The sequence below is a fragment of the Odocoileus virginianus genome, chromosome 7 (genome assembly GCF_023699985.2).
Source record: "Odocoileus virginianus isolate 20LAN1187 ecotype Illinois chromosome 7, Ovbor_1.2, whole genome shotgun sequence".
NCBI classification, from domain to species: domain Eukaryota; kingdom Metazoa; phylum Chordata; class Mammalia; order Artiodactyla; family Cervidae; genus Odocoileus; species Odocoileus virginianus.
In genome coordinates, this window is record NC_069680.1 from 80,819,046 (window position 1) to 80,836,487 (window position 17,442).

Below are 17,442 nucleotides of genomic sequence, written 5' to 3' on the forward strand. Positions count from 1 at the left end.
AAAAAAAAAAAAGAGCCACTCAAGAAATCGTGAATCAAAGTTTGGTTTAGTTTTACACTGGGAAGGACCATTCTCATTTTCTTAAGTAACATTTTCATTTTGTCTGTAGTGCCTGTTCATAAAAGACCGACCTAAACCAACCCTTCTCCCAAATATTCACATACTGAATGCTGACATCTTGACTGGTTTTAGAGTTTTTCACCTTTTTGTTCTCCCCAGGGAATAGTGAATGCTTACAAATGGATCCAAAGATACTTTTTTGTTCTGGCATTTTCTCCAGTGTTTATTCTCCCAAGCAGAAATTAAAGAGACTCTTACCTTAAGGTTTAAAGGAAAGTTTCCCTTCCAGTTCAGTATTTCTATGAGAAGAACTAAGAATTAGTTTCCTTCATCCCAAGCTTATTATTCCTTTAGCAAACCCTCTCTAAAATTCTTTCCCCCAAAGCTTGTGTACTTTCTTCATTCCTTTATTACTTCAATCCCTCCTTTCTTCTTTTATTTCCTCTTTTTCTCCCATTTTTTTACCTTTAACAATAAAAATTTTCAAACAGACTAAGAAGAATAGAGACTAGTGAATACTTAATGAATACCATATGACCATCCCATAGGTCTATTGTTAGTATTTTTATCATACTTATCATAATTTTTTTCTGAGGTATTTTAAAGTAAATTATATAAATCATGACATTTTTTCAAAAGACTTTTTTATGTCACCATAACAACATTATTATACCTAACAAAATTAGCATATACTCTAATGTCATCATATACTCAGTGCATAATCATTTGAGAATTTCTTCAGTTGTCCCCAAAATGTCTTTTTAGCTGATTTATTTAAACCAGATCCAGCCAAATAAATGTAGCAATAAATTTAATGTACTGTTAAATAATTTAAATGTAAGAAATAAAAATTCTTTATGATTTAAAATTTTTTTTAATTAAAAAAATTGTTACTTTTTTTTTAAGCATGGAGCCAAGTTAGTTTTGTATTTGTCAGAGTTGATGCATAATCACAAAGATGAATTGACTGAAGAAGAACTAGACACAGCAGAACTGCTTATGAATGCTTTAAAATTATGTGGTCATAAGTGCATCCCTCCCAGTGCATCAACAAAATCAGACCTTATTAGAGTGATCAAAGAGGTGAGTCAGTGAAACCATAAGAAACAGTTTTCTTAGGAGATCCCCTTGACTGTCACTAAAGAATGATTGAGAGATTTTTTTTATTATAGAGTACCACTGATGGTGAATTTAGATGATAATTTTTTTATACATTATATTGTCTTTTAATATAAGAAAACAAATAGTTTTATTTTAAGGAGCATTTTATTCTCTGTGGTCATCCATATTCATTACCACTAGCTTTCAGGGAAGAAAAAGGTTTTAATAGTGACAAGCAAGTTGAATCATCAGCCTCAAGTTCTCAGTTCTTTAGTGAAAAAGCAAAATAAGGAAGCAAGCAGCTATGCAAACCCATTGGGTTTGGCAGCCCTAGTTAACTATTCCCACCCTAATTTCTGTGACCCAAATTGTGTGGAAACAAAGGGGAATTATAATATTATTTAAGTAGCTGATGTATTTTATTTTAATATTCCGGTCTCCAGGAGACAATTTTTTTTTCCTTTGTTAACTTGGTTTTAAATTTAGTTTGCTGGGCTCTGTGCCAGTGTTAAATGATAAATAATAAGTTTTATATAGTATATTATTATCTAAATCTTTTAGGAACAAAGGAAATATGAAACTGAAGAAGGTGTGAATAAGGCCAACTGGCAGAAAACAGTTAATAATAATCAGCAAAGGTAGGATATCACGTGTGCTAAAAGTTGTATCTTTTAGGAGCCCCATTATATGTTGCATATGCTTTTAGTTTTAATGTACCATGTTTTGATATACATTTAATGTTCCTATACAAATACTTAACTTACAGGCTTCTTGTCTGTTTAGTCTCTTTCAGCGTTTGGATTCAAAATCAAAGGATATATCTAAAATAGCTGCAGATATCACCCAGGCAGTATCTCTTTCCCAAGGAATTGAGAGAAAAAAGGTGATCCAGCACATCAGAGGAATGTACAAAGTGGATCTTAGTGCCAGCAGACACTGGCAGGAGCTTATTCAACAACTGACGCATGACAGGTTAGCAGCACGGGGGGACTTTCAGTGGTCCTGCATAAATGTTTTATATTGATGTTATTTTCACTCTAGAATAAAGATTCATAATGCTATCTGATTAGATTAAATGTTTTTTGTTTAATCATTGGTAATTTATTTCCTCTTAAAGAATATGCCTCTGAGAATTTTTTAATTCTTGGGAGGGAGAAAAAATAATGAGAGAGAGAGATATTAGCTCTTCCAGAGAGTAATATCTGTTTATTGGCTTTCATTTTAAAATATGATCTTTTCAAAAGAATAGGGAAATCACTGAAACAAGACAGTTGGGAAATATATCTATTTCTAGTTGAGACCTCAGTAACACAGTTAAAAAGATGCATCACAAATAGTGGAAAGAGGGAAATTAAAATATTATTCTCTGAATTTGGTTAACATAACTGATCAGTATTATGACTTTGAGGAGCTATATACTAAAGCAAATTCCAGGTGAATGAATGAATTAAACTTAAAAAGTTTACAAAGCAGGAGAAAATAGAGTGTTTATCAACTCTGATAGATAACTTCCTAAGATCAAACACAGTTGAAGAAACTACAAAGAAGAAATGAATGGCTTTGAACTTTAATTTTTTTCCAGTGTATTTAACAAGCATAGCCACAACAAAACATCAAAATTTATTTTCAGCATGTATTTCAAAGTTAGTATTTTTGTGATTTTAAAATTTCATAAAAGTTTGAAAATAAAAATTAAAATCCCAAAAGTTTGAGCAAAAGACATGAATATAGTCTTCACATCAGACAAGTAGAATTAATAAGCAGATGGGAAAAATTGAATATTGCTAGAGGCTAATTTAGTTTTTTTAAATCTTTAGATACTATATTTTACCTTTTATGTTAAAATAAAAAGTTTTTTTAGGAACTCTCTCCACAGTAGGAAGAATGTATCTTAGCCCTTGATCAGAGGTTTGGTGGCATTGTATACTTTGACATAATATATCAGGAACTCTATAAACAATTTATTTCTAGTTCCAGTTATTCTATTTTAGTGATTCTGTCCTAAGGAAAATATTCAAAATATGCAAAATCAATAAACATAAAGATTTTCATCTCTGCATTGTTTATGTTAGTGAATGAATCGGAAACAACTAAGTATATAACAATAGTAATAAATACAGTATGATCCTTTCACTCAATATAATATTAGCCATTTAAAATGGTAATGATAAAGAAGTCAGAATATAGGAATGTGTATATAAGAAAATATGTGTGTATATGAGTTATAACTAATTTTAAAAAATGAAAATCACTACCAATATTTTGATATGTTTGGGGTAGTAGGATTAAGGGTAGTTTATTCATCTATTTCTAAAAGCTATTTCATTTAAAATGTTAATTTATTTTAAAACATTTTAAGAAATGTGATTACTACAAAAATGAATAATTTTGTTTGTTACATTAGATAATAGGCAAAATGGGAAATGAAAGTAATTTATTTGGAAATTGATTTTTTTTCTTTAGTTGACCATACTAAGTCTAATATATCACAAAGCATATATAGTAGTCATGCTGCATCTTTTTAAAAATTGAATAGGTGCAAGAAACTAGTAGCAGAGCTTGCCTTGAGGCAAGGAGACTGGGCTCCAGAGCAGAGGGGTACTTTTTTGTTGTTATTCTTTTGTGCTGTGTGTATGCACATGTGTTTGTGCTTGGTCACTCAGTTGTGTCCAACTCTTTGCAACCCCATGGACTGCAGTCTTCCAGGGTCCTCTGTCCATGGGATTCTCCAGGCAAGAATACTGGAGTGGGTTGCCATTTCCTCCTCCAGGGCATCTTCCTGACCCAGGGATGGAACTTGCATCTCCTAAGTCTCCTTCATTGGCAGGCAGATTCTTTACCACTGAGCCACCTGGAAAGCCATGTGTGCATATCCCTGTCTAGTTATAAAAATAGTTGGGATTTTTCAATTGAATGGATCAGTTTTGACTTAAACTTATTAAATTTTTACATATTTTTTTAAAGTTATAAGTACTTCAAATTGCCACTTAAACCTTTTCTTTCTACCTGTAGAGCAGTCTGGTATGACCCCATCTACTATCCAACTTCATGGCAGTTGGATCCAACAGAAGGGCCAAATCGAGAGAGAAGACGTTTACAGAGATGTTACTTAACTATTCCAAATAAGTATCTGCTTAGGGATCGACAGAAATCAGAAGGTAATAGTGACTTCTTGACTCAACATATAAATATAGCAGATAACTGTGGTCATTACACAAAGATGATGTAATCTCTTTTCCTCAACAGATGTGGTCAAACCACCACTCTCTTACCTATTTGAAGACAAAACTCATTCTTCTTTCTCTTCTACTGTAAAAGACAAAGCTGCAAGTGAGTCTATAAGGTAAATTTGAATCCATAAGACATCTTCTCTTTTGTTGAATGTGTTAAAGGCTTTAATAGTCTATTGCAGTGCTTATGTGATGTTTATTTTAGATAATGCAATGGTTTAGGAAAAGACCTGAACATGGCTCAAGAGAGGACAAAGTTGAATGGCCAAAATCCAAAGAGAACAGACAGTTTTGATAGAGAGTTTTCATTGGACTTCAGTCGGCATCTGTTATGTGAGGAAGATAAATCACACCTAACATGTCATAGCATTCTTGAGGATTGTGGGTCAGTATGATAACTATTGATAGGATTGTCACTGTGGTTGTAGTGGAGGTTGTTATCAGGCCCATTTTATAGGTAAAAAACTGAGAGTCAAGAAAAGTGACTTGACTAAAGAATAGAAGAACTTTTCTAACTCTGAATCCCCCTTTTCTCCAAGAATGCTGCGTTTCTTTCCTGTGTTTGTTCAGAGACATGAACCAATGTTTGCTTATGTACTGGAAAATATAAAATACTGAAGTCTCTTTTAAATAACTGAGTCCTTGAATTCTGCATAGGGTGTAGGGATTATTCACCTTTTCTAAAAGTTTCTGTTATTTTCTCTGCTATTATAATTTCGGAAATGAGATAATATTTTCATGTGGACTCTAACAAGACATTCTATGCTTTTGAAACTCTTGTCTGCTCTGCTGAAATCTTCTACTAGATAAAATAAAGCTTTTACTCTCTGAAATTGTTCAAAACATTTAATCATAGTAATTTTAAATATGTTTTGACAGAGTCAATCGAAGATGTATCAGTGTTGCACCATCTAGAGAGACAGCTGGTGAATTGTTATTAGGTAAGTTACATTTTGAAGATTTTTATACATTTTCACTGTGCCTATTTTATTCTTAGATAATTTGAAACATTGTTTTGACAGACTGCCATTAAGTGAGATAAACTTTCTCTAATATTGCATAGGTTATTTTGCCTTAACATTGTCTATAATGCATATGACTCGTGAATGTGAAGAAATGACATTCTTATTTTCTGAAAAGCATATGAATGGCATTTTAATTTTTAAAAAGTTAACTTTCTTCATGAGTATACATTTTTAAATTTGTTTCTTTTATTATGTATCAATTTTTAATTCTAAAGTAAAGAATCATTAGTATATTTATATGCCTACTGTTTTAACAGATATCCCTATACACATGAAATATATACACCTTGAGATTATTCTTAATTTATATTCTTCTCTGTACTTCTGAGAGAAAGGCCAAGACTATTGATCCATGGATAGTTACATTTAGTGAGATATTTTTCCTTAAGACATGAAGGAATAACGTTAAACCACATAGTCTCTATTCCCTTAAAGAGCTGATTTGTATGCTGTGGGCCAGTTGTTCTCAAATCAGGGGCATCCAGATCACATGGGAACTTTTAAGAAAAACAAATTCTCAGGCCCCTGCCCAGAGCCACTGAATCTGAAACTCTGTGGATGCGGCCCAAACATCTACATTTTTATACACCCTGCAGTGATTCTGACACACCCTCAAATTAGAGAGTCAGTGCAGTAGGCTAAAGCTATATAGCCTGAAAGCCCTAACATGCAGAGTTTCAAGCTTACCAGGGCTGATCCCCACAGTCACTAGGATGGAGATGGTGCCCTTCTCTGAGCTGGCCACGCCAGGGCTCAGGGTGACCAGCATCCAGTGCAGAGCTCCAGGAAATTCCCACCATTTGGATATGTGATGTAGGGATGTGCATTAACAACAGCCTATCAAGCGGGAAAACTGGGGGGACTGTCTGAGCCCTGATGGCTCCATCAGATTTCAGCAGAGCAAACAAGAGAAAGACAGTAAAGAATCTGCCTGCAATGCAGGGGACGTGGGTTAGATCCCTGAATCAGGAAGATCCTCTGGAGAAGGGAATGGCTACCCACTCCAGTATTCTTGCCTGGAGAATTCCATGGACAGAGAAGCTTGGCAGGCTACAGCCCATGGGGTCGCAAAGAGGTGAACATGACTGAGCAACTAACACTTTACTTGTCTGCCCTATTGAGTGTTTAAGTCAGCAAAATAATTAAGGATTCCTCTTTTGCTAGAAAATTTAGTTTATAACTTGAATTCAGTTAATGTGTACAAAATAAAAGTAATATGCTAGTAACCTAAGAAGAACACTGGTAATAATAAACAGCCAACACTTTTAGCACTAAGTACCAGACACTGTTAATAAACATTTTCCATATATTCTATATAATTCCCACAGTAACTCTGTGAAATAGAGTCTTCTCCCTACCCCATTCTTTTTATAAGGAAACTAAAGCACAGTAGGGTTAGGCAGCTTGCCCAGGATATCATGGATGCTATTCAAAAATATTTACTGATTATTAGGAACTCCTTCTGGGTTCTGGGATTCAAATTAGTTCCAACTGACTCTAGAGGTGCTTTTAACTATATGAAATAATAGTACACAGACATTTTTAAACTCACAGCCAATTATTTTCTGCAGGTAAATGTGGAATGTATTTTGTGGAAGATAACGCTTCTGATACAGTTGAGAGTTCTGTGAGTAGTGGTTTAAGTTTGCATTTATATGAATCTAGACAAATTCTCACATGTATAAGTTTAATACAGCCAGAGAGCAGGTAGAACTGTTAAGAGTTCATTTCATCTCACACTCTGTGTAAATTTGTCTGAATTCCAGTTTTTAAGATAATTTTAAAAAGAAGACCATGCCATCCCCTCTGACTCATGTTCTGAGTCTCATAGCAGCAACTATTATGGTCAGATTCTGAAGCATTCGTATTATTTCAGTTTATGACCATTCTTTCTCACTACTATCCTCTGTAGCAACAAACTTCTTGCCACTCCCTGTTTATTGTCACATACATTTGCCTTCAAAAAGAAAGAAAAATATTGTCTGATTTAATAACTTAAGTAATCCTGATATTCACATAGCTTAGTAGTCATAATTTTTATTCTTCTGGAAATACTTATATTAATCTGAAAATAACAAAAAGGACTCAATTCACATTTTTGTACAGTCCAAGGTAAGAGAAACCCAAGTAAGGTGGTAGGTGTTGAGAGAGGGCATCAGAGAGCAGACACACTAAAACCGTAATCACAGAAAACTAGCCAATCGGATCACAGGACCACAGCCTTGTCTAACTCAGTGAAACTAAGCCATGCCGTGTGGGGCCACCCAAGATGGACAGGTCATAGTGGAGAGGTCTGACAGAATGTGGTCCACTGGAGAAGGGAATGGCAAATCACTTCAGTATTCTTGCCTTGAGAACCCCATGAACAGTATGAGAAGGCAAAATGATAGGATACTGAAAGAGGAACTCCCCAGGTCAGTAGGTGCCCAATATCCTACTGGAACTCAGTGGAGAAATAACTCCAGAAAGAAGGAGGGGATGAAGCCAAAGCAAAAACAATACCCAGTTGTGGATGTGACTGGTGATAGAAGCAAGGTCTGATGCTGTAAAGAGCAATATTGCATAGGAACCTGGAATGTTAGGTCCATGAATCAAGGCAAATTGGAAGTCGTCAAACAGGAGATGGCAAGAGTGAATGTCGACATTCTAGGAATCAGCGAACTAAAATGGACTGGAATGGGTGAATTTAACTCAGATGACCATTATATATACTACTGTGGGCAGGAATCCCCAAGAAATGGAGTAGCCATCATAGTCAACAAAAGAGTCCGAAATGCAGTACTTGGATGCAATCTCAAAAATGACAGAATGATCTCTGTTCGTTTCCAAGGCAAACCATTCAGTATCACAGTAATCCAAGCCTCTGCCCCAACCAGTAATGCTGAAGAAGCTGAAGTTGAACGGTTCTATGAAGGCCTACAAGACCTTGGAACTAACACCCAAAAAATATGTCCTTTTCATTATAAGGGACTGGAATGCGAAAGTAGGAAGCCAAGAAACAGCTGGAGTAACAGGCAAATTTGGCCTTGGAGTATGGAATGAAGCAGGGCAAAGGCTAATAGAGTTCTGCCAAGAGAACACACTGGTCATAGCAAACACCCTCTTCCAACAACACAAGAGAAGACTTTACACATGGACATCACCAGATGGTCAACACCGAAATTAGACTGATTATATTCTTTGCAGCCAAAGATGGAGAAGCTCTATACAGTCAGCAAAAACAAGACCAGGAGCTGACCTTGGCTCAGATCATGAACTTCTTATTGCCAAATTCAGACTTAAACTGAAGAGAGTAGGGATAACCACTAGACCATTCAGGTATGACCTAAATCAAATCCCTTATACAGTGGAAGTGAGAAATAGATTTAAGGGACTAGATCTGATAGACAGAGAGCCTGATGAACTATGGATGGAGGTACATGACATTGTACAGGAGATAGGGATCAAGACCATCCCCATGGAAAAGAAATGCAAAAAAGCAAAATGGCTGTCTGAGGAGCCTTACAAATAGCTGTGAAAAGAAGAGAAGCAAAAAGCAAAGGAGAAAAGGAAAGATATTCCCATCTGAATGCAGAGTTCCAAAGAATAGCCAGGAGAGATAAGAAAGCCTTCCTCAGCATTCAATGCAAAGAAATAGAGGAAAAAAACAGAATGGGAAAGACTAGAGATCTCTTCAAGAAAATTAGAGATACCAAGGGAACATTTCATGCAAAAATGGGCTCAATATAGGACAGAAATGGTATGGACCTAACAGAAGCAGAAGATATTAAGAAGAGGTGGCAAGAATACACAGAAGAACTGTACAAAAAAGATCTTCATGACCCAGATAATCATGATGGTATGATCACTCACCTAGATCCAGACATCCTGGAATGTGAAGTCAAGTGGGGCTTAGAAAGCATCATTATGAACAAAGCTAGTGGAGGTGATGGAATTCCAGTTGAGCTATTTCAAATCCTGAAAGATGATGCTGTGAACGTGCTGCACTCAATATGCCAGCAAATTTGGAAAACTCAGCAGTGGCCACAGGACTGGAAAAGGCCAGGTTTCATTCCAATCCCTAAGAAAGGCAATCCCAAAGAATGCTCGAACTACCGCACAATTGCATCCATTTCACACGCTAGTAAAGTAATGCTCAAAATTCTCCAAGCCAGGCTTCAGCAATACGTGAACTGTGAACTTCCAGATGTTCAAGTTGATTTTAGAAAAGGCAGAGGAATCAGAGATCAAATTGCCGATACCCGCTGGATCATCGAAAAAGCAAGAGAGTTCCAGAAAAACATCTATTTCTGCTCTATTGACTATACCAAAGCCTTCGACTGTGTGGATCACAATAAACTGGAAAATTCTGAAAGAGATGGGAATACCAGACCACCTGACCTGCCTCTTGAGAAACCTGTATGCAGGTTAGGGAGCAACAGTTAGAACCAGACATGGAACAACAGACTGGTTCCAAATAGGAAAAGAAGTACATCAAGGCTGTATATTGTCACCCTGCTTATTTAACTTATATGCAGAGTACATCATGAGAAATGCTTGGCTGGATGAAGCACAAGCTGGAATCAAGATTGCCAGGAGAAATATCAATAACCTTCAGATATGCAGATGACAGCACCCTTATGGCAGAAAGCAAAAAGGAACTAAAGAGCCTCTTGATGAAAGTGAAAGAGGAGAGTGAAAAGGTTGGCTTAAAGCTTAACATTCAGAAAACTAAGATCATGGCATCTGGTGATGCCATGGGGAGACAGTGGAAATATTGTCAGACTTTATTTTTGGGGGCTCCAAAATCACTGAAGATGGTGACTGCAGCCATGAAATCAAAACATGCTTACTCCTTGGATGGAAAGTTATGACCAACCTAGATAGCATATTAAAAAGCAGAGACAGGAGGGAGGCGGGAGGGGGGATCGGGATGGGGAACACATGTAAATCCATGACTGATTCAGGTCAATGTATGGCAAAAACCACTACAATATTGTAAAGTAATTAGCCTCCAACTAATAAAAATAAATTTAAAAAAAAAAGGAAAAGAAAAAAAATAAAAAGCAGAGACATTACTTTGCCAGCAAAGGTCCATCTGGTCAAGGCTATGGTTTTTCCAGTGGTCACATATGGATGTGAGAGTTGGACTGTGAAGAAAGCTGAGTGCTGAAAAATTGATGCTTTTGAACTATGGTGTTGGAGAAGACTCTTGAGAGTCCCTTGGACTGCAAGGAGATCCAACCAGTCCATCCTACAGGAGATAAGTCCTGGGTATTCTTTGGAAGGACTGATGCTGAAGCTGAAACTCCAATACTTTGGCCACCTCATGTGAAGAGTTGACTCGTTGGAAAAGACCCTGATGCTGGGAGGGATTGGGGGCAGGAGGAGAAGGGGGCGACAGAGGATGAGATGGCTGGATGGCATCACCGACTCAATGGGCACGAGTCTGAGTAAACTCTGGGAGTTGATGATGGACAGGGAGGCCTGGTGTGCTGCGATTCATGGGGCCGCAAAGAGTCAGACACGCGTGAGCGACTGAACTGAACTGAACTGAAACATTTTATTTGTTTGAATTCATATACATGCTATTAAAATACTGCTTTGAGAGTCCTGTAGCCAGAGAAATAAGGCTCTTTGTTTCAAAAGTTCTAAAGCCAGGAATTCATAAGGATGCATTTAAATAAGATTATGTATGGTTTACTGGTTAATACATGTTTGATTCAAAGAAATTAGGGAGTGAAAACATAAAATATGATTGTAAAGCAAATCATGTTAAAAAATTATTAAAATACTTCATATAATCTCCCAAAATTGAATAGGCATTATTTCGTGATTTACGTAGCAATTGCTAACAGTATTTATCACAACTCGCAAAAGTATAGTTATGTTATTTTTTAAAATGTATCTTTTTAGAACCAAAGAGTTTAATAGTTGATACATGAATCAGCTTTTTTCCTGGGTGGGTCCAAAAGATGACATTTTCCACCTAAATGGAAGCTCTAAAAAGAGCTTTTAATAAATTGAAGGATCCTTCCTTTCTCTTTACTTTTGTAGCATTTGTTCTTATTTCCTGTGTGACATTTGCTGTTTTGCCTTTCCAAAGCATGTGCAAATATCCTGTGCCTCCTTCCTATCATGTATAGATTTATTTCATGCAGAGCACTTAGCAAGCACCTTGTCTGTAGATACTTAATTAATGTTTGTTAAATTGAAAGTATGTTGAATGTTGAAGCTAAACAGGGAGGAATTTGGTTTAAGAATGAGAATATTACCTTTTCGTTAGAACATTTTGCTTTCCTTGTAATATATTTCCTGCCTGTATTTCTAAAAATCAGTTGGGACATAGTAAGACACACATAGAGCAGGCCAAAGTGTCACTTCCTCCTTACTGCTGGTTTTCAAATTTCTCTTTATTTTTGACTCCTAGAGATTTAATTTTCCCTTACTTTCTTACAAGCTCAGCTATACATTTAAAAGAATATTTGCTTACTAAAAGAAATCAGTCTGAAAAGTCTACATACTTTATGATTCCAACCACATGACTTTCCAGAAAAAGGAAAACAGTAGAGGCAGCAAAAAGATCAGAGGCTGGTGGGTGGAGCAGAAGGGATTTCACAGCAGTGAGACTATTCTGTATGATACTGGAATGGTGGACACATGTCGTTAAACATTTGTCAAAACCCATTTGACCTATACAGCACCAAGATTAAACTGTGGGCTTTGGTTAAGAATAATCTATTCAGTAGTGGCTCATCAGCTGTAACACATGTACTGCATGAGTACAGGATGCTCACTGTAGGGAAACTGAGTGCAAAAAGCTGTATGTAGGAGCTCCATACTGTCTGCTCAGTTTTATAAACATAAAACTTCTCTGGAAAATACAGCCTATTAATAAAGTTTAAGTGAAGTTTATTAACTCAGTTTTTTTTCTTTTTTTAGATTTTATCCAGCGTTTTGAAGTGTTTAGTAGCAGGAGGATTTTGAGAGAATCTTATCTGCCACTTTGCCACAGAAGGAAGGCTTTATATTGCATTTTGATAGTTTTTTAAAATGTAAAATTAAAATGATTCTATTTCATGTAGAGCAAATGCTTTCATGTTATTTCCTTTGACTTTAGAGCCTTCAAGGAGAATTGGAACCAGCATCATTTTCCTGGACATATGAAGAAATTAAAGAAGTTCACAAGCGTTGGTGGCAGTTGAGGGATAATGCTGTAGAAATATTTTTAACAAATGGCAGAACACTCCTGTTAGCATTTGATAACACCAAGGTAAATTTGCCTATATTAATAGATATACTTTTTCAAAATGATCATGGAATCAGTTTAATTACACTCATACTGACTAAATGAAGTTTTAACTTATTTAAACTTTAACTGTTTCTGAAATCAAATGAAAATTACCCTATTTCTTAGTACTGATTAAAGTAAATCTTTGGTTTATATTAGGACTATTTTTGTCCTCCAAAACTGTATTAAATTTTTATTCCCCAGAGTGACTGTCTCTGTAATAAGTAAATAAATGAACGTATAACCAACCTGAAGTAGTTCAACCTTGATAGTAGATTTCATTTTTGACAAACCCTTTCTTGACTGCCACATTCCTTCAGCTACTGTGTGTCTACTTGTCTTGATAGAAAAGGTCTTGGAAGAAATTGTGTATGCTTGCTGCTTCCAATTCCTCACCTCAGATTCTCTTTTGAAATGCTCCAATCAGATTTTTTCCTCACCAGCCCACCTGTAACCTCTGGTCAGCATCACCAGTGACCTGAATGTTGCTAAACCCTGCGGTTGTATTTCTTTCATCTTACTTAGCAGCAGCGTTTGACACAGCTGATTATTCTTTCTTTAAAGAAAGGGGGGGAAACCTTCCTCACTGGACTTCTGCATTAAAGTCTAATTGGCATCTCAAATTTAACATGGACAAAACTGAACTTCTAATTTTCCCCCTAAAATCTCCAGTTTTCCCCAGCTCCATAAATGACAACTCCAGTCTTTCTGCTTGGCCAGTTCAAAAACCTTGGGATTATCCTTGACTCCTCTTTTCTGTCATCCCACTTACTGTGACTCCTCTTAATCATCTACTCTTATCAGTAAATTCAGTTGGTTTGCCCCTCAAAGTATACCCAGAATCTGAGTGTTTCCACTGCTGCCACCCTCATCTAAGCCACTGTCAGCTCTTGCATAAATCATTGCACTGTCCTCCTCGCTGGCCTCCCTGCTTTTGTACTCCCTCTTCTTTCAGACTGCTCTCAACACAGCAGTTCCAACGGGTCAGATCCTGCCATTCCTCTGCTCAGAGCCCTCCACCCACTCTTTGTCTCCATTAAAGCCAGGACCTTACAGTATTGAATAACCTAGCACTTCCTTATTGTTTCTGACCTTATCTTCTACCATTCTATCCTTCACTCTCTAGTCCATCCGTGGAGACTTCCTTTTCCTTGTGTATAGCAGGCACACTGATGCCTGAAAGCCTCTGTACTTACAGCTCCCTAAAATGCCGCCTGGAATGCTTTTCCTCTTAGAAATCTACATGACTCACGCCTTTACTTTTCAGGGTCCCTGATCAAATGCCCTCTTATCAGAGACACTGCCCTGATTATGTATTTAAAATAGCAACCCCTTTCTCACTCCTACCCCCAAGAATCCCTTTGTCTCCTTGACTTTCCTCTCTTTTCTCTAGAGCACTTCATGGCATCCAACAGTGTGCCCAGTAGAATGTAAAGACTCTTGTTAAGTGGTACAGCTCTAGCATCCTTTTTTTTTTTTCTTTGAGGACAGTATTCCTTACTTTATTTATTTTCATTTATTTTTATTAGTTGGAGGCTAATTACTTTACAATATTGTAGTGGTTTTTGCCATACATTGACATGAATCAGCCATGGATTTACATGTGTTCCCCATCTCGATCCCCTCTCCTGCCACCCTCCCCATCCCATCCCTCTCCTCTGGGTCTTCCCAGTGCACCAGCATACTGGTATATAGGTGCTCAGTCAATATTTGTTGAATGAATGTTTCCTTTTCCTTGCAGAGTTTAGTATGCAAACGGTCATAAATTCTGTCCCACCAACCTTAGCTTCAGCATCTGGCAACCTTCAGATTTAGGCTGTAGGTTTAGGTTTTTATTTTTGCCTTGAACTGATTCTTTTTTATTTTTAATTCTGATTTTAAAAAAAAGACATAGCATAGAAGTTGCCATATTAACCATTTTCATGCATACAGTTTAGTAGTGTTAAGTACATTCACATTGTTGTGAAACAGACCTCCAGGTTTAGGTTCTTAAATATCCTGTGATCTTATGCCTGTTCCATAACTAAGCTCATTCTTCTCATTCACTTTTAGTCTCATCTCTTGATTATCCACATCTTTGGCTCATCTTCCTATGCCTGAAGCATATACTCATTTAAGAGGGGTAATTCAAATTTGTTTTTAGAAAGGCCTGGTTCCTCTATTTTTTTACATTTATTACCAATTATCATTTAATTGCTTTAGAAGAAAGCAGTTCTGTGACAGAACTTTTCTAAATCTCTTAAAAAATAGAGTTCATATATTAGCTTTCCATCAGTAGTGAAAATGAGGTATCCTGTTTTTAATGTAGGATATTTTGTTTCATTCTCATAAATAAATCTTACTATCCCCATATTATAGTAGGGGAACTACAGCACAACGGGTTTAAGCAAGAAAAAGACCAGCTCTGTCTAATTCAGAAAACTGTGCTCTTTCTACTACAGCGTGTTTCATCTATATAGATGAAGAAGCTTCATTTTCTTTTATTGATTTTTTTTCCCCTTAGGGTCTGTATGTAAGTGATTTTTCTGAACAGACTTCTTAGTCTCTTACTGATTTCTCCAGCTGCAAAACATAGTGGTTAAGAGCCAAAAGTAAATGAATGTAACAAAACAGTAACAGATTCAAAGAGGAGGAAAACAAACTAGTGGTATGAGTGGGGAGAGAACAGGCAGAGGGGATTATGAAGTACAAACTATTATGTAGAAAACAAACTATAAGGATATATTGTATAGCACAAGGACTACAGTCAATATTTTATAACATTTAAATGGAGTATAATTTATAAAATTATTGAATCACTATGTTGTACACCTGAAGCTAATTTAATATTGTAAATCAACTGTACTTCAATAAATAAATATATATAGCACAACCTTTAGAAGAAGACCTAGATTTGAACCTTAATTCCCCACCAGTCAGTGTTATTGGGCAAAAAGTGTTTTCTTGAAGGACTTGAGATTAGTAACATGCCTATGATATCATGGATTCTTTGGAGGACAGTGTCAAGACTAAAAATAAAATCTGGCCTTTTTTTTCTCCTTCCGTTCTAGGTTCGTGATGATGTATACCACAGTATACTAACAAATAACCTCCCTAATCTTCTGGAATATGGCAATATCACCGCTCTGACAAATTTGTGGTATACTGGGCAAATTACTAATTTTGAGTATTTGACTCACTTAAACAAACATGCCGGCCGATCTTTCAATGATCTCATGCAGTATCCAGTGTTCCCGTTCATACTGGCAGACTATGTTAGTGAGACCCTTGACCTCAGCGACCCATCAGTCTACAGGTAACTGAAGACATCATCACCTTTTGGCTTTGTCAGTGTGCTGTATTTATGTCATTAAAGTTCCTCTCATTAAAATTTTCAAATGTGCAAAAAATAGAATGAATGCATTAATAAACCCCCACATGATCATCACCCCAACTCAATAATTATGAAGATTTTTGCCAAACTTGCATATCTTTTTTTTCTTAAGACAAATCACACACATTTATGTCACTTGTATGTTCTATAGTATACATCTCTTAAGAAAAAATTAAAACATTTTGTTACATAACTTCAGTGCCATTATATTGAAGAAAATAAAAACAATAATTTCATGGTATCATGTAATATCCAGCCTATTTTTAAATGTCCCCTGATTATATCAAAGATGCCTTTTTATAGTTGATTTCCTTGAATCAGGCTTCGTATCACCTTTGTTTGCTTTCTCTCTAAAGACATAAATCTTAGAGCAGCCCTTATTTTTATGTATGTATATTTCTCTTTATTCCTAACATTGGCTTGTTTAAGGAAAAAAAGTTCATTTATCTTGTAGAATGTCCCCCACTCCACATTAGCCTTTAGCTTTTTCCTCTAGCTGCTGTATTTCCTAGGGACTGGAAATGACTTCTAAAGGCTTGCTTAGATTCAGGTTCAACTTTTTTTTAAGCAAGAACTCTCTAGAGGTGGTGTGAACTTTTTATTGCCCCATATCAGGAGGCATGTGATATCCCACTGTTAAGGATGCTCAGGCTGATGTGTGGGTTCAGCCTCCCATTGAACTTGTTTCTTTCATTGATGATTATTTCTTAAGTCTGTGATTTCACTGGGGATTACCGAATGGTGATTTCCTGTTCTCTCATTTCCTGTACATTTATTAGAAGAAAGCACATAAGATGAGCCTGGGACATTTTGTTGTGTCAGAGAGCAAGAAAATTAATATAGTCTTATCAAAAGAGTGGGAACCATATTTGCACACCCATGTTCATTGCAGCTTTATTCACGGTAGCCAAGAAGTGGAGGCAGCCCAGGTGTCTGTCTGTGAGTAAATAGTTGTGGAAAATTTGGTACATATGTAATATGGAACATTATTTAACATTAAGAAGGAGGGAAGTCCTGTCGCATGGAAGAACTTTGGTGACATTGTGTTAAATGGAATAAGTCAGTCACAAGAAAACAAACACTATGTGATTCCACTTACGTAGGTTGTTTAGGGTAGTCAGACTCAGACAGGGAGTTAAATGGTGTTTGTTGGGGGAGGAGGGTGGATGGGGACATGGGGAGTTGTTGCTCAGTAGGTGTAGAGTTTCAGTTTTACAAATGAGAAAGTTTTAAGATCTATTGCACAACAGTGTAAATTAGTTAACACTATTGAGCTAGGTACTGGAAGTTGGCTATGATGGTAAGTTCAGTGATGTGTGTTTTTTTACTATGATTATAAAAAAATAAAGCCTTAGCCAACTTGAAGTGGCTCTCACTGCCAAA

General features: G+C 36.4%; 1 protein-coding gene across 5 annotated transcripts in view; it reads left to right on the forward strand.

Annotated features, from left to right (window-relative positions):
* Positions 1-17,442, forward strand: part of LYST (lysosomal trafficking regulator) — a 191,342-nt gene that overhangs the window by 133,420 nt on the left and 40,480 nt on the right. For all 5 annotated transcript variants that reach the window (XM_070471052.1, XM_070471055.1, XM_070471054.1 and 2 more), the window contains 9 exons: positions 967-1,143; positions 1,723-1,799; positions 1,945-2,133; positions 4,174-4,319; positions 4,408-4,504; positions 5,271-5,332; positions 6,988-7,043; positions 12,516-12,668; positions 15,737-15,981. In XM_070471052.1, the coding sequence (XP_070327153.1) occupies positions 967-1,143; positions 1,723-1,799; positions 1,945-2,133; positions 4,174-4,319; positions 4,408-4,504; positions 5,271-5,332; positions 6,988-7,043; positions 12,516-12,668; positions 15,737-15,981 (1,202 nt within the window). The remainder of the gene's footprint in view (positions 1-966; positions 1,144-1,722; positions 1,800-1,944; positions 2,134-4,173; positions 4,320-4,407; positions 4,505-5,270; positions 5,333-6,987; positions 7,044-12,515; positions 12,669-15,736; positions 15,982-17,442) is intronic.